The 23,876-nt window shown below is 51.9% G+C and overlaps 8 protein-coding genes across 8 annotated transcripts; 5 read left to right on the forward strand and 3 right to left on the reverse strand.

Moving 5' to 3' along the window:
- Positions 1–34: 34 nt before the first annotated feature.
- On the forward strand, positions 35–1,135 carry BRX1 (Ribosome biogenesis protein brx1; the record flags this gene model as incomplete). Its single annotated transcript, XM_062888801.1, has 3 exons — positions 35–180; positions 257–474; positions 534–1,135. 3 exons carry the CDS (start codon positions 35–37, stop codon positions 1,133–1,135), a joined length of 966 nt encoding a protein of 321 aa, XP_062744712.1.
- Positions 1,136–1,839: 704 nt separating this feature from the next.
- On the forward strand, positions 1,840–3,229 carry QC762_305070 (uncharacterized protein; the record flags this gene model as incomplete). Its single annotated transcript, XM_062888802.1, has 2 exons — positions 1,840–2,687; positions 2,767–3,229. 2 exons carry the CDS (start codon positions 1,840–1,842, stop codon positions 3,047–3,049), a joined length of 1,131 nt encoding a protein of 376 aa, XP_062744713.1. The 3' UTR covers positions 3,050–3,229.
- Positions 3,230–3,562: 333 nt separating this feature from the next.
- HDA1 (Histone deacetylase hda1) lies at positions 3,563–6,884 on the forward strand. Its single transcript, XM_062888803.1, has 3 exons — positions 3,563–5,899; positions 5,953–6,220; positions 6,274–6,884. The coding sequence occupies exons 1-3, from the start codon at positions 3,935–3,937 to the stop codon at positions 6,597–6,599; spliced, it is 2,559 nt and encodes an 852-aa protein (XP_062744714.1). The 5' UTR covers positions 3,563–3,934; the 3' UTR covers positions 6,600–6,884.
- A 1,698-nt stretch (positions 6,885–8,582) lies between these two features.
- On the forward strand, positions 8,583–9,167 carry QC762_0053170 (uncharacterized protein; the record flags this gene model as incomplete). The annotated part of the gene is made up of 1 exon (XM_062883518.1): positions 8,583–9,167. The coding sequence occupies one exon, from the start codon at positions 8,583–8,585 to the stop codon at positions 9,165–9,167; it is 585 nt and encodes a 194-aa protein (XP_062744715.1).
- Positions 9,168–9,923: 756 nt separating this feature from the next.
- Positions 9,924–11,505, forward strand: QC762_0053180 (uncharacterized protein; the record flags this gene model as incomplete). The annotated part of the gene is made up of 2 exons (XM_062883519.1): positions 9,924–10,080; positions 10,223–11,505. 2 exons carry the CDS (start codon positions 9,924–9,926, stop codon positions 11,503–11,505), a joined length of 1,440 nt encoding a protein of 479 aa, XP_062744716.1.
- Positions 11,506–12,357: 852 nt separating this feature from the next.
- QC762_305110 (uncharacterized protein) lies at positions 12,358–14,482 on the reverse strand. The gene is made up of 3 exons (XM_062888804.1): positions 13,976–14,482; positions 13,561–13,691; positions 12,358–13,483 (listed from the first exon to the last, which is right to left on the reverse strand). The coding sequence occupies exons 2-3, from the start codon at positions 13,684–13,686 to the stop codon at positions 12,596–12,598; spliced, it is 1,014 nt and encodes a 337-aa protein (XP_062744717.1). The 5' UTR covers positions 13,687–13,691; positions 13,976–14,482; the 3' UTR covers positions 12,358–12,595.
- Positions 14,483–19,906: 5,424 nt separating this feature from the next.
- On the reverse strand, positions 19,907–20,221 carry QC762_305113 (uncharacterized protein; the record flags this gene model as incomplete). Its single annotated transcript, XM_062888805.1, has 1 exon — positions 19,907–20,221. One exon carries the CDS (start codon positions 20,219–20,221, stop codon positions 19,907–19,909), a length of 315 nt encoding a protein of 104 aa, XP_062744718.1.
- Positions 20,222–22,741: 2,520 nt separating this feature from the next.
- On the reverse strand, positions 22,742–23,305 carry QC762_305115 (uncharacterized protein; the record flags this gene model as incomplete). The annotated part of the gene is made up of 1 exon (XM_062888806.1): positions 22,742–23,305. The coding sequence occupies one exon, from the start codon at positions 23,303–23,305 to the stop codon at positions 22,742–22,744; it is 564 nt and encodes a 187-aa protein (XP_062744719.1).
- Positions 23,306–23,876: the final 571 nt, after the last annotated feature.

Below are 23,876 nucleotides of genomic sequence, written 5' to 3' on the forward strand. Positions count from 1 at the left end.
CGAAATCGAGACGAGCAAAGAGAAAGAAACGAGGATGGCAGCTGTTTACAAATCGCTGGCCAAGACCAGCAGCAAGGCTGACAAGATGGATATCGATGAGGATTCAAAGAGCAGCGGTAACGGGGTTAGGAAAAACAAGCAGAGGGTGTTGATCCTTTCCTCCAGAGGCGTTACCCATAGGTTTGTTACACTTTTGCGCAAAAGAAGAAGAAGAGGAGCGGGAGGGTTGGCTAACGGGGGATGAATGAATGCGTAGACACCGACATCTTCTCAACGACCTGGCGGCTATGCTCCCCCACGGAAGGAAAGACGTCAAGTTTGACTCCAAGTCAAATTTGTACCAGCTGAACGAGCTGGCGGAGCTGTACAACTGCAACAATGTCATGTTTTTTGAGGCGCGCAAGGGGAAGGATTTGTATATGTGGTTCAGCAAGGTTCCTAATGGGCCGACGATTAAATTTCATGCTCAGAATTGTGAGTTTTGCAGACATGGGATAGTAGAGGAAGGAGAACTGACAGTATAACTTGCGCAGTGCACACAATGGAGGAACTCCACTTCCAAGGCAACTGCCTCAAGGGCTCGCGACCAATCCTCTCGTTTGACGCCACCTTTGAGACGGAACCGCACCTCCAGGTCATCAAGGAGGTGTTTACACACATGTTTGGCGTGCCCGAGGGCGCGCGCAAGTCCAAGCCGTTTGTTGATCATGTCATGGGGTTCAGCGTGGCGGATGGCAAGATTTGGATTCGCAACTATGAGATTCGGGAAGTGGCCAAGACGAAGGGGGATGATGGTGACGAGGAAGAGGAGGGTGCCACCAGCAAAAAGTCAAAGAAGGGCGGGCTCGACAGCAAGGAGACGGACATCAGCTTGATTGAGATTGGCCCGAGATTTGTCCTGACGCCGATTATCATCCAGGAGGGCGCTTTTGGCGGGCCGATTATTTATGAGAACAAGAGGTTCATCTCGCCGAACCATGTGCGGGCGGAGCTGAGGAAGAGCAAGGCGAGCAGGCATGTGGCGAGGCAGGAGCAGACGAGGGATAATCTGGCGAGGAAAAGGAAGTTGGGGTTGGAGAATGGGGAGGCGTTTAAGGACAAGAGTGGGCTTGATACCCGGGAGTTGTTTGCTTAGAGGAGGGGGGTGCTTTTCTATGGGTTTCTGTACACAATGGCCATATCAAAATGGTCTCAAAGATGACAAGCGACGCCCTGGTCCCTGTGGTGAGCGGGTTGGTGTTGTAATTACCGGAGTGAAAAATGGTAAATTACTGTAATTGGCAAGGGGCTGCGGTAACGGTTACACGGGGGGCGCGGTTGAGTGACGTGCTGAGAGTTAATCTTGGGAAATGATAAACATCGGTCGCCCTCCTCCCTCGAGCGTGTGGTTTCGTGTTTTCCTTCTTTTTTTTCTTCACTTTTTAGTGTGATATTTGAAGAGGAAGCACCGAAAATTGAACATTGGCATCCGAAACGGCGCGATCATGGCGTTTATACACCTTTATTGGCCGTCAACGGCGGCTACGATGCGGAACGGCGATGTTGTCACCACCACCACCACCAGCAGCGATGCTGATATTACTCTCACTTTTGATAGCCCCAAGGGAGGGGTGGTTGTGCTTTGAGGATATCTGTTTGTCTTGCACGCCTCTGTGTTTTCAGAGGGGGGGAGGCGCGGGTGTGTGTGTTTCTTTTTCCTGTTGTGTATCACTTGAGAGCGAGGAGTTTCTACCGAGATCTAGATTACTACCTACACTAAAGGTCTACATAAATCGCCCAGACATCCGAAATGGTGAGTTCATCCCCAGTCAACATCTCCGGTGCGGTTGCTAACACAAGATGAAGCTCTTCTCACAAATCGTCAGCCAACCAACGCCCATGGCTGCGCCTGTTGTTGAGACGGGACAGCAACGCCTCAAAGGAAGATTAGTCCTGGACGAGCTACCTGTCGAGATTGTCGTCGAGATTGCGACCAATCTCGACTTTGAGGGGTTCGGTAGCATGTTGGCTGTCAGCAGCTTCATGAGGTGCATCTTACAGAAATATTGGAGGTATATCCTGTCTTCCATCATCGAACGGGAGTTCACGCCTGTGGGGTTGTTTTTTCAGGCATTTGAAACGGGGGAGGTAACTGGGGTTGGGAATAGGTCTGCGAGGGAGTGGTTGGGCCGGTTGACGGGGGTTGGGGGTGGCCGTGATGGGAGGGATAGGGAGATGGACCGTATCATGAACTTTTGCCGGGGCGTCAAACTCTGGGAGGCGGAATTCCAACGGTTCAGATTCTACGACTGTGATGTTGGGGAGATGAGGTTGATGAATGGGAGGGAAAGGGAGCGGTTTAGGAGGGGGTTGTTTATTTGGGATTGGTTTGCGAGGGTGCATCATGCTGGACGGCAGACCCGACGGACGGCGGAGCCGGTGGCGTTTATGAGGAGGTTTTCCACTACGGAACTACATGAGTTGAATGATGTCTGGGAGACGGTTTGGGCTGCGGTGGGGAGGGAGGTTTGTCCTTCTGTTACGGCGGTTATGGAGGTGATTGGGGATAGGTCGCTGGCGGAGAGGATTGGGTGGGGGGATGGGGAGGAGAATAGGCAGATTTTGGGGACGGTGATGAAATTGGGGCCGGGGGATTTGCTGAGGTTGTTGGTGGGGGGAGGGGGGGGGATTGGGGGAGAGGGGGGTTGGTTAGGTGGATTAGGTTGAGTGAGCCTTGGTGAGTCGATCTTCAGAATGATGCTGTGGGATGTGTGCTGACAAGAACAGGATTGAGGATACTACCGAGGCGTTGAGCATGGCCGTCTTGAGTGTGAGGCATGAGAGGGAGAAGATGATGGGGATGGAGAGGTCGCCTTTTCCGGTGGAGGGGTTCCCTGGGAGATACGGAGGTGTGCTTGATCATGAGATGGAGGAGAGTGAGGAGCTGAGGGTGGTTCATGGTGCTGATGGGGGGAGGGAGGGGCCTTATTCCGGGCGATATATACGTGGCAGTGGGATTTTTCTTATTGGGGGCGTCAGGGTTGGCAGACTGGTTGCGGGTACGGACTGAGAATGGATTGGTGTAGCTGGGGTTATAGAACAGGACGAGATTCGTTGGTCTCTTGGTGATCAGCTTCAGTCGAGTTGTTGATGTGGGGTATCTGGTGCTTTCAGTGAAGTGATAGAATATATCTTAACACACAATGAACCCAGAAAACCCAAGAAAATCATGATTTCAGTTACTCGGCGATAGCATCTGTGTTGGCGACTTCGCAATGTGTGGTGAACCTGTGGCGGCCCCACCACAGGAGGCCATAAAAGCCAAATTTGAGAGCTCGCTCTTTCCCTACAGTGAACCCTGCAGTGCAATAGATTGGTTAAGGTGTCTATCATGGAGATTTTTTAGTTTGATAAAAATGGTGATTTTTGTCGATAAAGAACAGAAAGGACTGGTTTTCTCAACTGCCTTTGCTCCTGCTTTGCTCATTATTCTGTGGTGGGGCTGTATCGACTCTCAGTGGCAGGCGGTCCAGCGGTCTTCAGCGGTCACTAAGCCACTTACTCCAGAAACCAAACAATACCCCAAAACCACACTCATCATCACCCACGACCACCCACACAAGGCATGCGCCGCGCTCTTCATAGCTCAGTCATCCCATTATTTCAGCGAGGTACGTGTCTCTAGCAGTCTGTTATTTTCTGAGGCCTGCTCAGAGCTCTGCGCGAGGAGTTTCGCACCGCAGCAACTGGCAGATCCAAGCAGCATCCCGTCTCATATCAGATCCATCCCCTTCTCGAAGTACCCGTCAACATCAAACACCCGACGGCTTTCCAGCCAATATCCGACACTACTAGTAGTTACTACACGTGTATTCTGGAAATCGCCTCGAACAGAGATTTCTTTGCATTTTCTACTACCTAGAATCTGGTAAGGCAAGCATCGTTTGTTTGGGGCATGATCGGGAGACTGCTGCAAGTGCCAGCCTCCAGTCGTCTCATCTCCGACCAGTCTTTGACCATTTCATCTCACGCATTTGAAATAGGTCACGTAGCTGGGCACTGTGCTTATCATAGCCCTATATCTTTGCTCCTCTGCCTAGCTCATATCCTCAAGCCTTCTGCCTTGTTTGCCCTTGGCACCTATCTTTTTCACCTTCCTCGACACTACCTCTGTTTATCTTCAAGACTCGTCGCTAACAAAAGCCAGACAAACTTGCCAAGTCTACAACACCTTCGCTTCGCCTCTTCCATTTGCTGGCCAGGTCCTTGCGGCATCATGGACGTTGACCAAGATGTTGTGATGGATGGGACCGCGGATGCGCCTTCTATACAGTCCGCCAATGGCTACTCAGAACCAACGTCCAAGTCGGGAGGGAGCTCTCTGGAGACACCAAACGGCCACAGTGCCGACAGCAGTGCCGAAGGGACATCTTCCAAGAGTGGCGAGCCTGGCTATCCTGAACGTTTCCGACGAAAAGGGATCCTACCAACCGGTTGCTGTTACGATGACCGCATGAAGCTCCATGCCAACGCGGATTTCGGGCCAAACCCTCACCACCCAGAAGACCCATCGCGTATCGAGGTCATTATGAGGATCTTCAAAAAGCACGGTCTCCTGTTTACGGGAACAGATGCCGAACTCATCGATGTCATTAACAACAGACCAACCAGCTACATGTGGAGGATTCCCGCAAGGGAAGCGACAGAAGAAGAGATCCGTACTGTTCATAGAGTCGAACATTTCAACTGGGTCAAGGCTCTGTCCACCAAGACCACGCACGAACTCCGCGATATCTCAGCCATGATGGACCAAGGTCGCGAGTCCCTCTATGTTGGTAGTATGACATACGAGGCCTCTCTGATCTCGGCCGGTGGTGCCATCGAAACCTGCAAGGCTGTCGTTACCGGCACCGTCAAGAATGCCTTCGCTGTTATCCGACCACCAGGACATCACGCCGAGTACGACCAGCCTATGGGTTTCTGTTTGTTCAACAACGTACCGATTGCGGCCAAAGTCTGCCAGAAGGAGTACCCCGACATTTGCCGCCGCGTCATGATTCTCGATTGGGATGTCCACCACGGCAACGGCATTCAGAACATGTTTTATGAGGATCCCAACATTCTCTACATATCTTTGCATGTTTACAAGAACGGAGACTTTTACCCAGGAAAGCCTGATAACCCCATGATTCCGGATGGCGGGATGGAGCAATGCGGTGCTGGAAACGGGCTCGGCAAGAACATCAATATCGCGTGGCACGACCAGGGCATGGGCGATGGCGAGTACATGGCGGCATTCCAAAAGATTGTTATGCCAATTGGCCACGAGTTCAACCCCGACCTGGTTATCATCTCTGCCGGTTTCGACGCTGCCGCCGGAGATGAGCTCGGCGCTTGCTTCGTGTCGCCTGCCTGTTACGCTCATATGACACACATGTTGATGTCTCTGGCGGGCGGCAAGGTTGCCGTTTGTTTGGAGGGTGGTTACAATCTGATTGCCATCTCCAAATCGGCCCTGGCTGTCGCTCAAACCCTCATGGGCGAACCACCCCCACAGATGCAGATTCCAAGAATCAGCAAGGAAGCCAGCAAAGTCCTGGCCAAGGTCCAAGCTTACCAGGCTCCCTATTGGGAGTGCATGCGGCCGGGCATCATCGACGTTACAGAGATGACCAAGAACGACTCGTCTCGCCTGCACGACGTGATCAGATCATCACAAAAAGAGAAGTTATCCAAGTACGGCATGCTCCCGTTGTATATCCAACGAGACATCATCTTTAGGTCATTTGAGAACCAAGTGTTGGTGACGAAGGGCGTGCAGTCCGCGAAGAAGCTGCTGTTAATTGTGCATGACCCTCCCGAGCTGCATGGGCAGCCGGATCCCCTTGATAACTCTCTCGAGCCACACAATTCTTGGGTCGTGAGTTTGCCTGTATCTTGTAGCAACCTGGAGAGATGACTAACTTTGTGCAGTCTGATGGTGTGGCCAAGTACATTGACTGGGCTTGCAACAATGACTTTGGGGTGATTGATATCAACGTCCCCCATTACATTACCCGAACAGACGACACGGAGCACTTCACCCCGAGAATGGACGAGAAGACTCTCCAAATGCATCTTCAAGAGCTGATGTGTTACATCTGGGACAACTACCTCCAGCTCTACGACGGGGCAGACGAGATCTACCTGATGGGGGTGGGTAATGCCTACCTCGGGATCAAGGTCCTGTTGATCAACAGAAGTGAGTATTCCCCTCCATATCCCACGACTACCACACTGCTAACTCTGATACAGACGTCCGCAACCGAATCGCTGGCATAGTAAACTTTGTGGACGGCAGTCTCCGGCCTGTCAAGTCGGACGTGGACGAGGACTTGTCGTCATGGTACAAGGACAACTCACAGGTCTATGTTGCGAACGACCACGCCTGCTGGTCGGACCCGGATCTTACTAGGAAGGTGATGAAGAGGCGGTTCGGGAATGCCATCAGGAGCGAGGTGAATGGGTTGGCGCCGATGATGAATAGGCATTTTAAGGATGTGCTGCGGTTTATTGCTGAGCAGGCGAGGAAGCTTCACGGGGGGGAGACGACGGAGGATGAGGGGAATAGGAGGGGGTGAGGGGGTTGGTTTTTTTTTTTTTCTTTTTCTTTTTTTTTCTCTTGGGTTTTTTTCCCCTCCATCAGAGAGCGAGGAGTGGCTGGGGTGGTGGATAACCGCAGCGTAGGCAAGTTTGGTTTTAACGGATGGGGGTAGGAGGGATGTGGAAGGTGGTGTTTGCTAGTACAGCGAGGGTAATATTTGGGATTAACTGTATACTGGATCTAGTATTGAGTCGTCTGTTATGTTTTTTATGATGTGGTGGTTTTGTGTGTTTTGCATTCATGCGTGGTGATGTGGGACGGGGGTGTTTGGCAAGCTGTGGATGAAATCACTGGTGCTGCAAAAGAAAGTCAAAAGGCCATCTTTCGAGGTATATTTCTCTTTTTGAAAGGTATAAGTTAACCGTGATTACACAGGTGTTGGGTGTGGGAATGGCAAGAACCCTAACCCTCTAAGGTGCAACAGAAAGGCTTATCAGATAAAAAAGGGTTTTCTTGGCGGCGTCTGTGCCTCGTCGCGTCGGTGGCCGCGCGCCACGCTGGACACAGAGAAAAGTTGTGGGGCGCTGCTGGCTTTCTTGAACGACATTTGGGAAGAGCTGACTGCGAGGCTGAACCTTCTTGATATTGTTTTTGTGTGTTGTTTTGATAACGAACGTTTTGAAGATTACGGAATTGAAGAGATATATTGATATCATGGAGCGTAGTAGGAGGTATGTGGGCTTTTCTTTGCGGTGCTGTTGTTGTTGGATCTCGAGTGAGATGGATGGGTGGCGGTGGGTGATATGGGGGAGCATGATGGAGGAATCATTGGGACAGTAGGGGGATGATGGAAGACAATAGGGATTGATGGGGTTGTTGGGAGGTATTGTTGATGTCGGCGTCGAGTGGTGGGCGGAGGGTTGGCGGTGTTGGTAGCAACTGGCAGCGGAGGGTTGTCGGTGCTGGGAGCAACTGGCAGCAGCATCGTCGGGTAATGGGACGACGACGGGGCAGGGACATCGAAGGGGAGAGGTAATTCAAGGCCCCCATGGGGGGATGAGAGTTTTTTTTCTGCCAACACGCAGCGACAGCCTGGAGGAGATGTCTTGACAGCTTCGACCGCAACTTTCACCACCAACGACCTTCACATTGAAGACAGCATCTACTTGCGTCTACATCACATCAGTCTTCCATCTCGGTCAGCTTCAGCCTTAGCGACAACTCACTTACACCATTACTCTCCTCGACTCGCTCACACCTGACCGCGCGAGGCTCTCATCTGTTGGTGTGTGCCGTCACCACCAGTCGCAGGTTGACTAGACCTCTTCATCCTACATCCTACCAGACACCGCGCTTCATCTACATTCGAGCAAGCGAGTATTATCTCATCATCCCGACAGCTGCTTGGATCACGGCTTTCACCTTAGAAAAGAACCTCAATAGCCCGACATCCTCTACTCTGTTTCCTCAGTTGAACGACGAGCAGCCCACCGGCGAAGGGTTGTCCTGATCAGTCGTGTCATTCCCAACATCTATCACTTCATTGCGCTGCCCTTTCTCTCAATTCATTGGGTGAAAGCTACCTCGCACGGCGAGTTATTTGCCTCATCAAGTGGAAGATATCCATCTTGGAATATGTAAGTGTGCCTTCTTCTCTCTAGAAAAGGCGTAGACTGACATTTTATCAGGTATCCCCAACCTCATCACGAAGCTCGCGAGCACACGACGCTTCCAGTATCAAACCTCCATTGACCCCCGCGCGCCCGTCACTCGAGCAAGCAATTTTTCGGTGACCTACGAACTGAGCAGCGCGAGCAAACGACGCTTTTCGGCCTGTCGTGCTTCTATTCCGGCTTCAAGTCTCCAAGAGTCGCCTTCGAGCATTCTATTTTCACCGTTCAAGTCGAACAAGATGACCCAACCGAGTCTTCCAAAGGTTATCTCGGAGTATCGCTCCAACATCAACATACAATCCCATAAGGGCAATGTTCAGCCTGGTCCTGCTACCATCAACACTGCTATGCCCGCCCATACGGCCGTTGCTTCTACATCCAATGACGCTCCCAGCGCCGCTACCGTGGCAGCTCAGTCACGCCTGGAGATGTGGCTCAAGTTCTGCTCGGACGGTACTTTCGAGAAGATTGCAGGGGCTCCTCGAGCGTTCTTTAGAGACAATCGCTCAATGACTGATTCCCAGCTTGCCAAAGAGGTGGCCCGGATGGAGCTCCCGGTTGCTTATGAGAAGCCCACTGTCACTGGTGTTTCTCTGCCTCCAGATGAGACCACCTCAACCACCGAAGAGACCATGGCTGTTGATGTTGGCGCGTCAGCTTTGCCCATCAAGTCGATGAACACTGAAAGCTTCAAGGCTGCCACTGCTGGAACAAAGTTGCCTGGTTCAGTTGACAAGAACGTTGGATCGAAGCCAACCAACACGAACATCGCCCCAGCTCATATTGGCAACCCTGCTGCGATGGACGAGACTTTGAATCAGTTTCTTCTCGCAGCAGATCGGCCCATAAGCGTCGCAAGTGGAGCTTTGACGAAGATGAGGAAGTTCTCGTCGACCTCAAGCAGAGAAGTGAAGAGCTTTATCGTCAGATAGAACCTGTCAGTCGCCGCACACGTCGCTCGGGATCCTCTTTCTATTACGTGGAGCTAGCTGTGGATGATGAGGAGTTGTAGGCGGGTCATGGATTCATCAGCAACATCTGGTGATCAGAACGAACATGTCGACTTCGAGTTACTGGACCAAACAGGTGTCCATTTCGTGCAGGCTTAGGTTTTATTAGGTGGAAGGATGACGGCGTGGGGAGTGAATGGGAATCACTGCTATCAGTTCAGGGAGATTCTTTCAGGGACCTCGGTGAATTTTAGCTAGTTTAGCTCTCAGTGGAGCTCTCGTGGTTTTCACTTTTCATCCGTCTTTCTTTTGTTCATGTGTTTTTTCTTCGTATTTTTTGTGCCGATTTTTTTCTCGTTGATCAGGGCGTTGATACTGACGATCGCGACGACAGATACGAGGACGGCGAAGTCAGAAGGTACGGTGCAGGTGAATCTTATCGACCTTACAACCGTGACCGATCACCTCCCCCACGACCACGCAGTCCCATGAGGGATCGCGGTCGCACCCCGCCGGGAGGTCCCGACAGCTATGTCCCCGGCAGACCGTCTCCTCGACGCAGGTCACGCAGTGTTGATCGCTTCCGCGACAGATCAAGAGATCGTGGTGCCCCTCAGCGTTGGCGTCGTAGCAGAAGCCGAGGAAGAACCGACTTGCATCGTGGTTCTCCAAGAAGAAGCCCAATGAGAAGATCGCCGCCTCCCCGGTTCATGTCTCCTCGGCGAGACGACCGCCGTGATGACCGGCGAGATGACCGGCGCGACATCGACAGAAGAGACGATCGCCGAGATGACAGGCGATTTGACGACAGAAGAGATGATCGCAGAGACGACAGAAGAGATGATCGAGATGAGCGCCCTCGTTCTCCTCTCCCGCGTCGTGACTTGGACATCAGGTGAGCATAACTTTTTTTTCTTCGACTTTTTGAGCAAGCTTTTAGTAACTCTTGTGTGGTAACAGACGCAGGTCCCGCTCGCCTTTTGACAGAGACAGAATTCGCCGGGACCGTTCTCCCCCTCTGAGACGTTCTCCTCCAGCCGGTCCCCGCGGCGGAGGTTCTTATCGTCCTCGCTCTCGTTCTCCGGAACGTCGAGACCCTCGCGATGACAGATATCCTCCTGCTGCCTCGACCTTCCGTCGCCAGTCACCGCCGCCCCGGGATTCCGTCAACACTTCGGTGATCAACTCTCGCAGCGGCTCTGGTAGATCCTCTCCGCGGCCTCCTTCTCGTCGTGGCCGGGACGATCGGTCTCGACCTCAGTCTCCCGCGCCCAGGTCTCCGCCTCGTCCGCCCTCCATGAGAGCGCCAACTCCCGTACAAACTTCGGCTCCTCCCCCCCCCAGAGAGACCCCCAGACAGGCCCCCCCGCAGCCCTCGCCACAGCAGCCTGTCCAGTTGACTATGCAGCCAGCCCCAAGGCCAGCGGCTACAGAGATCAATTCTACTCCCATGCGCTCTCCTCCCCGGGCCCCGGCAGCGCTTAGAGCCCCTCCCACCGGCCCGGCCGCCTCCCGCAACTTCACCTCCCCCGTGGCACCCATCCCGCAACACTCGACCCCTCAAATCCCCCCGAGCGGCCCAGCCCGGGATACTACTAGTCCTAGCATCCCGCCCTCCGGACCCCGCAACTACATCGCTCCCTCCCCCAGAGGCAACTTCACCCCTCGCAACAGCATCGGCGGAGGAGGCCGCGGCATCAACCCTTCCTCCTCCTGGGGCCCGCCCAGCTCTGTCTCTAGGAACCACAACCACCCCTCCCATCTTCCACCTCGACAAACCTCCTCCCCTACCATCCCCACCCCGACCGGTCCCTCCTCCATCCCGACAGGTCCCCGCTCAGCAGGGGGTAGCATCTCGGGCCCCTCCCACAACGGCCCCCCCTCCACCGGCGTAGCCTCCCCCTCCCCCTCCACCCCCTCCATCTCCCTCCCCCCTCCTACCGGCCCCTCCGCTGGTGTCAACACCAACAGGCCGTTCAACCCCCCCACCGGGCCCGCCTTATCCTCCCCGCAACCCCCTCGCGCGACGCTGGCTCAAAATATGATGAGTACCTTGCCCCCTCTCCTTCCCCCGGGCAGTGGCGGGAAATTAGACCTCTCAATGGCAACAATAGACGAGAAGGACCCCCACTACAGAAAAATGAAAGAAGACGAGGAAAGGCTGAGGGAGGAGTTGAAGGTGCGACAAGAAAAATTAAGGAAGAGCATGAGGGTGTGGGACCGGATGGAGAGGGAGAGTAAGGGGTGCGAGTTAAAGAGTGAGCTGAGTGAGAGGAGTTTGAGGGGGCTGAGTGGGGAGGGGCAGGGGGGTGCTTTTTAGGCGGTTGGTTATGGGGGTGGTGATGGTGGAGGAATCATTGGTGTATAAGGTCAAATTGGCGATGGCTGTGTGGTCATGATAGCCAACGACATCTCACTGAAAAACGAGGAAGGAGAGAGAGAGAGAGAGAGAGAGAGAGAGAGAGAGAGAGAGAGAGAGAGAGAGAGAGAGAGAGAGAGAGAGAGAGAGAGAGAGAGAGAGAGAGAGAGAGAGAGAGAGAGTGTGTGTGTGTGTGTGTGTGAGTGTGTTCGTCAAGAGAAGATGGTAATGGAGGGGGGGTGTTGTTGGGAGAGGGGAGGGAAAATTGGAAGGTGCTGTCTGCTGCTTTCTTACATGACCGGGATGAACTGGCTGGGTTAGACCCCGTTGACATCAATGTGGTTGTCTCAGGAGATCAACAGCAAAGTGGACAACAAATGTGGTCAGGCAAAGCAGACAGCAAACATGGAGAAATCATAACTAAAGAGAAAGAAAGAGAGAAAGGAGAAAGGGTGTTGGTTTTTCGTGATGATTACTGTACATATTTTAATAGAGCTTGATGTAATAATCCTGTCGGGCTTTTCCAACTTGTGATCTGAGGTGGTTTCTTCTCTGCTGGACCCCAAGCTCGAAATAAAAATCATCATGGCTCCAACACCAGTCTCGACTTCCTAAGCAAGGATCATCCTTCCGTTGCCTTCCCCTCCACTCACCATGGTTCGTGGTCTTCAAGATCCGGCATAGGGCTTGTGATTTCCTCAACTATCGAGGTTCAAAAGATACAACACCAGATGCTGTGCTGATGGGGATGTGTTTCTACAGCTACGTACCAATGGCATCTTTTATACTACCACGGACAAACATCAACGAAAAGATGGACAACATATAAGGATCCTCGGGACCGTGACGTCATCCAATTCGCACAGCGCACAATCACAGTCAAGTGAAAACCACAAAATGTACTTCTAAAGCTTCATGGTATATTTTGCTACCTAGGCTCCAAACGCAACCCAAACCCATTTTCAGTCGAGCGTGTCGTCTTCATCTAGGAAAAAGGGCACACAAAGCGCGCACCCATCACCAACTACAGTCTCGCGGGGACGCAACCGAGTTAATGAGAAGCATCATACTTGGCGACATAGGAGAGGAGGTCGAGCACACGTCTGCTGTAGCCCCACTCGTTGTCGTACCAGGAGACAAGCTTGACAAAGTTGTCGTTCAGGGAGATACCAGCCTTGGCGTCGAAGATGGAAGAGTTGGCATTGCCGTTGAGGTCAGAGGAGACAATCTCGTCCTCGGTGTAGCCGAGAATGCCCTTGAGCTCACCCTCGGAAGCCTCCTTGAGGGCGGCCTTGATGGTCTCGTAGCTGGCGGGCTTCTCGAGACGGCAGGTGAGGTCGACAACGGAGACGTTGGAGGTGGGGACACGGAAGGCCATGCCGGTAAGCTTGCCGTTGAGCTCGGGGATAACCTTGCCGACGGCCTTGGCGGCACCGGTGCTGCTGGGGATGATGTTCTGAGCAGCGCCACGGCCACCGCGCCAGTCCTTGGCCGAGGGACCATCGACGGTCTTCTGGGTGGCAGTGTAGGAGTGGACGGTGGTCATGAGACCCTCAACGATGCCGAACTTGTCGTTGACAACCTTGGCGAGGGGAGCCAGGCAGTTGGTGGTGCAAGAGGCGTTGGAGATGACAGCGGCCTTGCCGTCGTAGGTCTTCTCGTTGACACCCATCACGTACATGGGGGCATCGGCCGAGGGGGCAGAGATGATGACGCGCTTGGCACCACCCTTCAAGTGGGCGCTAGCCTTCTCGGTGGTGGTGAAGACACCGGTGGACTCGACGATGTACTCGGCGCCGGTGTCCTTCCAGGGGATGGCAGAGGGGTCGCGCTCAGTGTAGAACTTGACGGTCTTGCCGTTGACGATCAGATCGCTGCCGGAGACCTCAATGGTGCCCTTGAAGACGCCGTGGGTAGAGTCGTACTTGAGCATGTACTCCTGTTAAGGGCGGGCGGGGGTGGTGGTCAGTATGCTGTCGGAAAAGGAGGGAAAGGCAATGGCGGCTAGCTACTTACAGCGTACTTGGGCTCAATGAAGGGGTCGTTAACGGCAACGATCTCGACGTCGGGGTGCTCAACCGCATTGCGGAAGACGATACGGCCAATGCGGCCGAAACCGTTGATGCCAACCTTGACAGTCATGTTTGCTGTTGGTAGAGAGAGAGAGAGAGATGGTGAGTAAGCTGTTTCGTTTCCAGGGAATTGCAGGAAGATGAGATGTCGAAGAGAAGAAGAGACGAGGAGATGGAAAGAGAGCTTTTGAGGGAGAGACGCGAGATAATAAAGTTTTTCCAGTCCTCAGGCTGGCCACCTAGTCCGGGACCGGGCAGCCATTGGGTGGGAGCTGGTGTCGCTCGAGAAGGTCCGATGCAGGCGGGGTGAGGCAGGAGGTGCGGGGTTCCAGTTGATCTTACTCGAGGATGGGACTTACCTGATGTGTGTGTGGTCTGTGTGAAGAAGTGGAAGAGAAGGGATGCTCGACGAATTCAGGAGAATACGGCGAGATTAGCAGATGAAGTTGTTGATGGGGAAAGAATGAAGAAGAAAGGGGAGACGCGACGGGTGGTGGTGGCATGAGCGACATAAAAAAGGGTGAGCGACCACACACGAAGGTGGGGTGAAGGTGGTGGTGGGCTGTGGTGCTTCCCATCCTTCCTTGCCCTGCTTGCATCACTGACCCCTCCCTGCCGCCGTCGCCCGCCCGCTCAAAAAGATAGTGCGAGACTTGCTGTTCACCCCACGCTGACAAAAAACTCAATTCCATTAGAGGATCAACTAAGGATCCAAGGTATCATCCTGCCATTGGCGATGGCTCGCTTCATCGCCACCAGCCAGCCGCTTGGCGAAAAGACCTCCGTCACCGGGGGACCTGTCACAGCTGTCGCCCCGGCCAGAGTATTGCTCTAACTGTCCCCGACCCGCCGCTCGTGCGGGTGCGGTAACACTGACGTTTGTAATTCTCGACTGTCTCCCGTCGTCTGAAATCGCGCATCTAGCTCTGTCGGCCGGCCAGGCTGGGGGTGGGTGGGCTGAGCTCAACACCACCATGCACATCGTGAGCCTCATTCTGATCTAGAGTCCTAAAGTACTCGCCTAACAGGTCCAAAACAACCCCGGAAGGCCAGTCTCGGGCTACGGAACCTGTCATCGGGTTTACGAAAATGAATGTCCGGTAAGAAACGGACGGACACGGCTAAAAATGGACCTCTTCCACGGTTAACTCTCGGTATATGCTCCAGCTGCTGTCAATGATTGCCGTTTGAGTATCCGTAGTCCTCGCCGAGAGCCAATCACCAAGATGGAATTTGTTTGACCATTGGACTTCCAAGTTTGCCCATTCTACGGAGATGACTAGCTAGGTATGTTCTCGATGTGTCCGGATTACCACCCGAGAGCTCCGTGTTCGAGAAGTCGGTCCGCGAAGAGTCATCTAGTCATCCAGTAATCTAGTCATGCCACCCACCCAACTTCCAACACGTGCTGGGCGGACTGGCCGAGTTGGTCCCCTTATTCCGTATGTACGTATTTAAAGTCAGCAATGGAAGTTGATGATATTCTATCGTGAATCTGATGAGGATTGAGGGCTGTGGCCTGGGCTTCGCTCAACAACATCTGCCAAGCCACCCTATCCATGCCTGCCCCTCCATGTGCCCCACCAGCCCTATGCCCGCTCTGAGCTTGATGCCATGACCCTTCGTCCCTGAGCTGTTCCGTCTCTTCCAGACAAGGCGGCGATATGACAGCGGGTATGGACTGGGCATCTCTCCTGAACTGGCGGCCAGCTCCATGCATAAGACGTACGGCTGCCGTCCATCATTTCGCCTGCGCGCATGATGTCGATGGCATCTGGGGCGATGGACACCGCAAGTACCGACGTCATCCAATAGTGACCGGGCCCCCCATGTCCAACTCCTGAAGCTCTTGTGGGTCTTGCCGAGAGAAGCTGCTGTTGAGCTTTCTTCAGCTTTCTGCTTCGGCCGCGACACTCCGAGATGGCCTGCGCCGTGAAGGGGCTGGTGAGGGAATTCTGGATGGGTTGAGATGGGATGGGATGACTTTCTTATCTATTTGTATAGTAAATGGGTCCTGCTGTGAGACACAGCGTGAGGGTTGAGCAAGAGCGCAAAAAGAGACTCGGCCGACCGTTTGAACCTGACGTCACAGTTCGTCTGATACTTTGGGTGAGGGGACTTTGAGCTTGAGATGAGATGTTCGAGTTGTAACTTTGAGATAATACACGCGATTATTGCTCCAACGCCATGCTCAGGCCCAGCATATTCAAAATCTCTTCTCAAAGGCGCTGAGACATGAAAACTGCCCACAAATGCTCTGTGAGACCAACACAAATGCTGGTCTTGAAATGAGTTGGGGTCACTCTCACTCAACCATCTCAGGTTTCACAGAGTCATATCGCCATCTCGTATTCCACGAAATCACCTTACCCTCTTTGTACCTCAGTGCGGCTATTACGCACAGGGATATGACGCATTGCGCATATTCGACACACGTCTTCAAATCCAGGAACGGGAATTGTTGCCAGACCAGCAGTATCCTGGCACCTTTGCCGGAGACGACAAGAGGTAGCATGTTGCCGGTCATTCATTCTCAAGCAATTGAAATACGTCTCGGAACAGGCTCCGGCTTGAAGATGGCTCTGCGGGAAAGGGGGGTATACATATGTTTTACATCTCTAACTCCAGCTGCATGATAACATCTCTTTTACAAGAACCTGTAAGGCCAACAGAGCTCCTCCTTCTTGAAATGTGTCTTGCCCGCCCTGGGAGCTGGTGGTGAAAAGTGGGAGATTGGAGATCGTGCACTTGATGAAGGGTCTCCCGCTGGTTGGGGAGGATAGGTAGGAAAAGGGCTTGTATGGGCAAAGACGACATTCGCCTGCTCCACGGTTTGTTCCAGTCGCCGAAAAGTTGAGCTTGTCTGGTTGATAGTGGGCCTGAGCTGGTGTGTAGCCGGTTGCTTTGGTGCGGCCGATGGCTGTGCGTCTTGGTATGTTGACCCGCGAGGGGGTGGTGCGCCCTCTTGTTGTGTCCGATGGTTGAGTTTGTCGGTCAAGGACTTCCTGACGATGCAGGCTTACTTTGTTCTTGCTGTTACCTGTGGAGTAGGAAGCTGAGAGGTTGGCAATAGAGCCCTGGTGTGTTCGTTTCGGGATGGAAGGTAATACGATGTCCCGCGAGGAGGAAAGGGGTGGAGTGAGATGTAAGGAGTGATGGCAGGTACCGGCTGGTTAATTGTAAAGATGAGTCTATATAGAGGAGAGAACATTTACGGAGCCACTTATTTATCTTATCAGTGCCCCCCTCCCAACGTATTTACTTACCTTTTCTATAACATAGTAAAAGGCCTTAAAGGAAAATTAATAAAAGTATGATTTATTTTTGAAGGCCTTTAAATTATTTTTTAAAACCTATCAATTATCTTAATAGCCTTTAAACAATCTTTTAAACCCCTTAAACTATCTTTTAAGGCCTCTTGATCATCTTTCAATATATTTTAACTATCGTTTAGAGCCTATCAAATATCTTCTAACCCTTAATAATCATACTTCGCAAGATAGTTAAATCTTATATTCAGGGGGGGTGTTGGTAAGATGAATAGGGGACTCCGTACAGGTTCTCTTCTATATAGAGAGGATGTTTATTGATGAGGTGAACATACCTTCCCTTTGGTGCACTGCTTCTTGACCAGCTTTACAGGGACCAGACTGACTGACTTCAAACCGCTTCTTGGAAGTAGGAATAGCACGAGTATCTAACGAAGTCCATCCTGGATCTTGTGCTTCTCAGGGCCGGAGACAGTTGTAGTGGTGCTCCAAGAAGCTCTTGGTGAAAACGTCTGTTGACGCTGTCTTCTTGGTCCGATCCACCACGGCATCTATGTTGCTTTGATGATCATACAGAAGGCCCCAGCCGGTCAATTGGCTCACGTCTTGAAGTGCTCGGTTCATCTCAGGCTTAGGCGCGCGGAAGTGATGATCCTCGGCAATCGCATCTCTCTTGGTGAGTTACTGGCCAATCTGTCGGTAGATCTCAGGGGGTAGGTAGAGAAAATCTTGACTGGTGTTGTTCGAAGCGGGTATGATTTCGTTGTTGGCCGGTCTGGGCTTGCTGCCGCGTCCCCAGCCTGTGTTGAATCTTCTCCTGTCTGTCTTTGAGCTGGAATTGTGAAGGTTCGTCTGAGGCTCGGGAGACGGTCCTGATGGGTAGCTGTATGGTGCGGTAAAGGGGTTCTGCCGATGGTTTGGTTGAAAGGTCGGCTGAAGTACGTCAAAATGTTCGCCTGCTCTCATAGACGACTTGTTGAAGGGTGCGAGGCTTGCTGCCATGAAGATGTCTATTCATATATAATGGCCCCGTCCCGAAAACCTGCCCATTCCAGGGCACTGGCCTGAGCAGTCATTGCTGAAGTTTCAAATTGATATCGTCCGGAGTTGTGGAGGTGGTTTCAAGTTCCCAGAGATAGACTCTGGCTTCTTCTAGTTCGGCCTTTTTCGTCTTCGGGAGTACTGGTGCGCTCGGGCTGCTCAATATGAGCGTTTACTCGCTGGTGTTTGGGTGTCATCCAGTTCCTTCCGGCCGAAAAAGGCCGACTCTGACGGTGAAGATGCGGAATTGATCCTCAGGTGCCCTATTTGGACATATTGGCTTTTGCTGTGCCGACCCTGGTGATGATGGGTTTCATGACCTTAGTGCTACTGCGCCGAGACAGCGGATGGGTCTTTCTCTGCGGACGACTTTGGGTGGAATGGGTCGTAGATGGTATGGTAAAAATTCTGAGGATGCATCCGCCAAGATGCCCTCCTTTTTTCCCTAAGCCTGGAGACGATGCCACAAGGAATGAGCTATCTACATATATCTACATCATCAAAAAGCTTCAATAAGGTACCTACCCACACAGTCACATGTCAGAAAATACCATCGGTCCAACCGCAGTGTCGCTGATCATCACAAATCTACAATATCCTAGAATCCAATACTTGATTCCTAACCAAATTCAAACTTTAATGAGGGTGGTCGATAGGATGAGTTGAGATGAGACGGCCCTCGATTTGACTTAGCTCACCGGCCCAGGGCCTCCATTTGGCTTGAGGCCATCACGATTTGGCTCATCTCACTGGCTTGCAAGATGTGGGACGAGCCGGCGGGTGGATTTGACTTGGCTTGAGCAAAACTAAGGCCAATTTGGCTCGTCTCACAGGCTCATCTTACAAGATAAGTCAAAACCGTCTCGTCTCATCGACCGCTCTGACTTCAATATCATCTCTCAACAATCACTAGGCTACCTACTTGTTTTTGGGGCCCAGCAACTGTGACGCCTGTGTTGGGTTGGTTGGCATTGCCCTGGAGTGCACGCTTCACCTCTTGATCTTGATCGATTGGACCAGCAGCCTCTTGCTTGTTTGCTATAACAGGTAGAGAGTCATCAACAGCAACAGCAACAGCCTTTGACTTGGTCCTCGATTGGTTCTCGTGAAGGGGATAGTTGGTGTGGTGGTAATTGCCCCTATGACCTTGTCGGAAAATGCTCTACCCAAGCTATCAGAGGTCCTCCTACCCTAGTCCTAACCGTCGTGAGTCTATGAGGCGTCGGTTGTGCTTCATCCAATCGGTTGACAGTCATTGCCATATCTCTCAAAGAAGCGGCGGGACAATCCGGTGATCTTGATGAACCCGCGTGCGAGCAGAGCTTCAGTGACTGCATCCTTTTCTCCTTCTCCATCCTCTTTTCAGTTGCAATGATATCCGGATCCGCCCGGGCGAGATAGGTTGACAAATCGAGCGGCTCGACGGGCTTGCAGGCGCTGTTGGTGGTATGAGTTCCCTTCTGGTGGCATCAGTGCAGAGGTCGTGGATGGAAGAGAGAGGCGCGAGGTTCAGGCGGCCGAGTTATCGACAGGGACCCAAAGGTGTTGCGGAGGAGCAGGAAGAAGAGTCTAAATTGGAAGATTAGTGATAACTTTGGGTCTTCTTTCGCTGGCTGATACTACAGTTTGACTGTGGCACTGAGAGGTGGATATGGGTAAGGAATAACGTGGCAGGAAATTGATCTTACTATACACCCTTCGGTAATTGTCACCTTCATAGATATTTATAATACAAATGCACCCCCAATATCTAGTAGGTGCCGTTGACACAGTCTCCTAGAAACGAAACGACTACCCACCCCCTCAACTTCACACCAAACCTTGTTCATCACCTCCGCTGCAACGCCTCCTCTTACTTTGGCCCCTTTCACTCTCTCTGCCATCCTGTCTGGTCCTTGAAACGAAGGATTTTGTCCCTCCAGCTCTTTCTGTCCATTTTGGCCTTATCTTTTACCAATTGAGCCGCTTTAGCCGTCAGGTTTAAGACATCGAGTTTCGACGACATCGGGGGCTTCTCGGACAGCAGCTGTCAATATCTCTCCATCGTTGACTCGTCATCTTTTTCTTTCTTCCGAGCTCTTGGTAGAGACGGACAATCTGGTTGGCAACATCGTCCACTGCGCTGTTCATATCGACGATGAAGAGAATCTTGCAGAACTCATTGCGCGACTTGCCGAAGCGCATGATCGGGCGCGACTGGGCCATTGCAATCGTAGAAAGGTGGCATAGGGTTGTGTAAGGTACCTTACGTGATCTTCTTTTTGCACAGGTGGCACCGGGTGAATCGCCTGTCATTCTTGTTATCCAGGTGGCACGGAATTACTCGCTTGCGGTTCTCGTGCCCCAGATCCAGATAGCAACTTGTTGCTGGCTTGCCCAAGAAGTACAAGATCAGAATATTCCAGGAGTGCTAAGATCAAAGCGTCAAGTGTAGCTTCGTATAACATGGTGTTCTGCGCGGCTAAAAGGCAGGGACCGGCTCGTGGTAGAAGGATTGCTGTAGATGATTGTTAGTCTAAGTCTTGCTCCCTTTACGAAGGTTATGCTCCAGCCCCAGAGATAAAAGTTTGGGTAAATCGATCGATATTCTGATTGAATCGAGAGGGGTGGGAAGGGTTTGGTTTCTACGACTTGGCAGGAAAACAAGAATAATTGCCTAGAGATTGTAAAGGCCGGGGAGATCGAGACACTTACCTGGGAGCGCCAGAACGGTTGAGACCTGAATCATTGAACTGGTTCATCTTCCTCTTGTTGTTTTAACTTTTTGAAATCCACCGACGGGGAGATAAAGTTGTACGGCTTCAACCGTTCGACGGCGCCCACATCGTGGCCAAGTTGTCAAGGCCAGACTCAGGACCTACGTCGAAAACACCTACATTCCTCAGGGCACAACCATCTCATTCCAGCTCAAGTCCTTTTAACGATAATTCAATCCCCGAGGTAAATTCGCGTAGCATTTGGCCCAACGGAGTAGCGATTACTCGCGTTCCCAGGCGTTCAAGAGGCTTCTGAGACTTTTCATTCACGATCGGGCAATCACTCGGAATGAGAGGGTCATGTACACCCTGAAATTGAACATCCCTCAGGGACCTGAAGGGGGCGTGAGGTTAGACGAGGTTGAAAATGGAGAATTTCTTAATATCGAATAATCGGAAGACAGTATGTAGTGTGTCTAGCACTCTTCACAATGACGATGACAACCCTTGAGGATCAATACAAGCACTAACAGGTCAGCACAAAAACCAACTATTCAGGTACAGTCCCCAATACCAAATTCCACTCTGTTCCCCTCCCAAACCCTTCTTCCTACTCTCCAACAACCGGTAAACCCAGGCCTGGCTCAGTTAGGCCCAGCGTCATCCGGCTCCCCCCCAATGTGAAAGCACTTGCGTTTTCCCCAACTGCTGCCAGGAATGCCCATCTCTTTTTTGATGTGCAGAATTTTGTCCGTACATCTTTTTTTCTCGGAATAAACCTCTTTTCTTCCCGCCTCGACGTCGCCCATTCCCTGTATTCCCAGCAGCTTGAGGAGATTGAGGACCTTGCCCGTCTGACCAGCTTTTGTGTACGGTGGTGGTCTGAGCTCTCACAGCTCTGGCTTACCTTATCATTCGGTCAAACCGGTTATGTTATGTACCCCGGGCAATGAAAGCCCAGAGGTACCAGGCGAAGTGTCTTAAAAAGCGTCCATTTTATATAAAGTAATCGAAAAAATAGGTTCGTATAATATGTCTAAAACTCTTTAACATGTCAATGATAGCCCTGAATGCAACAATCACAGATATTGACGGAACAACATCAAAACCAATCATTCTGCACATCACTCCATTACCCCCCATATTACTAAACCATGATACATTCCTTCCCTTACCTAATCATACACCACTTAGTCAAATGCCAAAAAGACCGAAGCCCTTCATAATTTCTCTGCCAAACATTTCTCTCGCCGCGCCCAGCTCTCCAGAACAGACCAGGCGTCTGTTCGCCGTTACTCCCTCCAGTTCTCTCAGTCTCCATTTCCCTCGTCCCCGGAACGCTTAGCGTTTGGTGCTTCGCGAGGGTGCGATCGCCATTTCTCTCTTGATATGAAGTATCTTGTTGCTGTAGCTTTTGCAGGCCCTTTGAGCCTCAGCCCTTGCTGCTGCAGCTTGTAGAGCATCAATTCCATCGTCATTAACCAGCGAACAAGCCGAGGACTCTGACCCCCGGGAATATACATTCCCAACTGAAGAGCTAGGAGCTTTCTTTTTGGATTCTGTTGATGAGGTTGCAAGGTCTATTGTTGTGAGATTTAAGGCTCGCTGGCTCTTCCTCAGTGACGGCGGTAGCTTTGTGGAGGTTGGTGATCTGCTTTGAGAAGTTAAAAAGCTGAAATTCAAGTATATATAATCAAAAAGTAGGCCTCACATTATGGGCAGGGTGTAGTGTCTGCCCACTCAATGTATGCCAGAAGCTCCGCGCAATATGAACGCTGGATCCTCTACACGGGGTGATCAGAAAGCCATAGGTATCAGGCGAAGATCTTGATAATTGTGCATCTTATACGTAAGATAATCAGAACTAGGCATGTAGTGAGTGTCTAGCACTCTTCACAATAACAATGACAAACCCTTGAGGACCACTACAACAATCACAGGTACTAACAAGTCAGCACGAAAACCAAATATCCTACACTCCCTTCCATTAACCCCCCATCTCTACACTATCGTACATCTCCCCTTGATATTTATTACACGACTCTACAACAACCAGTCATCGCTGTCCTCTCTCCATCAGTCTCCTCCTCAACCTGGAAGGGTTTCCTGCTTACTCGCCCTACCACAGGGAAAGCCCATCTCTTTTTTTGATGTGTAATATTATATCCGTGTAGCTCTTCCTCTCGGGATAAGCCTGTTTCGTCGCCGCCTCCACATCGCCCATGCCCTCAAAGCTGATTTCTGAGCAAGCAGGGGGCTCAGGGCCCAAAGCATCAATTAAACCCTGGATTCTGCCGGGAATGTGCATTCCCTCAAGGAGAACTAGGAGCTCATTCTTGCGGGTATATACCCCTGTGCTGCGTGGCTGAACTTCCCGCCGCTGCTGTGGAGCGTCATGCTCGTTGTGCCCTTCATCCGCAGCGGCATTAGCTTCGTGCTGGTTCTTGTTCATCTGCTCATGCATGGCAATCCCTCCCTCGACCATGCGAAAAGTTTCGTCAAAAAGCGCCTCCGCAGCGCGAGCAGACGCCATGGCGTTGTCGAGAGGCTTCTTCAACCGGACAATGACGGCGTTCAGCTCGTCGACTGTTGCGCCGTTATGGACCCGAACACCAGGGGTAATCTCCTCAGCCTGAGACTCGAGGTACTGAACGGTCTCCATGTTGCGCTGGCGGAGACGCATGGTGTTGTGAATGTTTTCGAGGAGTTCCGTGGGCGCCGTCGTTGACTGACGAGAGAAGGTTGAGGTGCTGAGCTTGCAGGGCTGATGGGTTCTCCGCGTTGATGGGTTGAGGGTGGTTAGGGACAGGAGTCTGATGGTTGACTTGAGGCATTTGGGGAATTGTCCGCGCTGGGGGGGAGGGAGGGGGGTTTGGTCGTATCCAGAGGTAGCAAAAACCGTGAGGGTAACTGGGTAGGATTGTTTAGCTTGATTACTCTCATGTTGATTGGATTTGTGATTTGAATTATGTGTGACAAATATAAAATAATCTTGTGAATATAGAAATTCAAAGAGAAAAGCCCGGTGGTATTTGACTTCCTGACCCTGAGGAAAATGAAGGGAAAACGCGGGGAAGTTGCTCAGATGATAGGGACAAACGACTTACTTGGGCAGACCAGAACTGCCGGTGCCTGTATTGTTGAACCCAGACATGTTGGTATGCTGCTTTTGTCGCAGGAGACAGAGCTAAGTATTGACCTGCAAAGCAGTGGTAACGGTCCAAGCAAAGCCAAGAGTAAGTTCTCCAAAAATT

The sequence above is a fragment of the Podospora pseudocomata genome, chromosome 3 (genome assembly GCF_035222375.1).
Source record: "Podospora pseudocomata strain CBS 415.72m chromosome 3, whole genome shotgun sequence".
Taxonomy (NCBI): domain Eukaryota; kingdom Fungi; phylum Ascomycota; class Sordariomycetes; order Sordariales; family Podosporaceae; genus Podospora; species Podospora pseudocomata.

What these genes read in the sequence shown, in the direction of transcription:
- HDA1 (XM_062888803.1), top strand. Translation starts at nt 3,935, where the DNA reads ATGATCGGGAGACTGCTGCAAGTGCCAGCCTCCAGTCGTCTCATCTCC. An exon ending in AGCCACACAATTCTTGGGTC is followed by an intron (nt 5,900 to 5,952) that starts GTGAGTTTGCCT and finishes AACTTTGTGCAG; the next exon opens with TCTGATGGTGTGGCCAAGTA. An exon ending in GGTCCTGTTGATCAACAGAA is followed by an intron (nt 6,221 to 6,273) that starts GTGAGTATTCCC and finishes ACTCTGATACAG; the next exon opens with ACGTCCGCAACCGAATCGCT.
- QC762_305110 (XM_062888804.1), bottom strand. Translation starts at nt 13,686, where the DNA reads ATGACTGTCAAGGTTGGCATCAACGGTTTCGGCCGCATTGGCCGTATC. An exon ending in TCATTGAGCCCAAGTACGCT is followed by an intron (nt 13,484 to 13,560) that starts GTAAGTAGCTAG and finishes CGCCCTTAACAG; the next exon opens with GAGTACATGCTCAAGTACGA.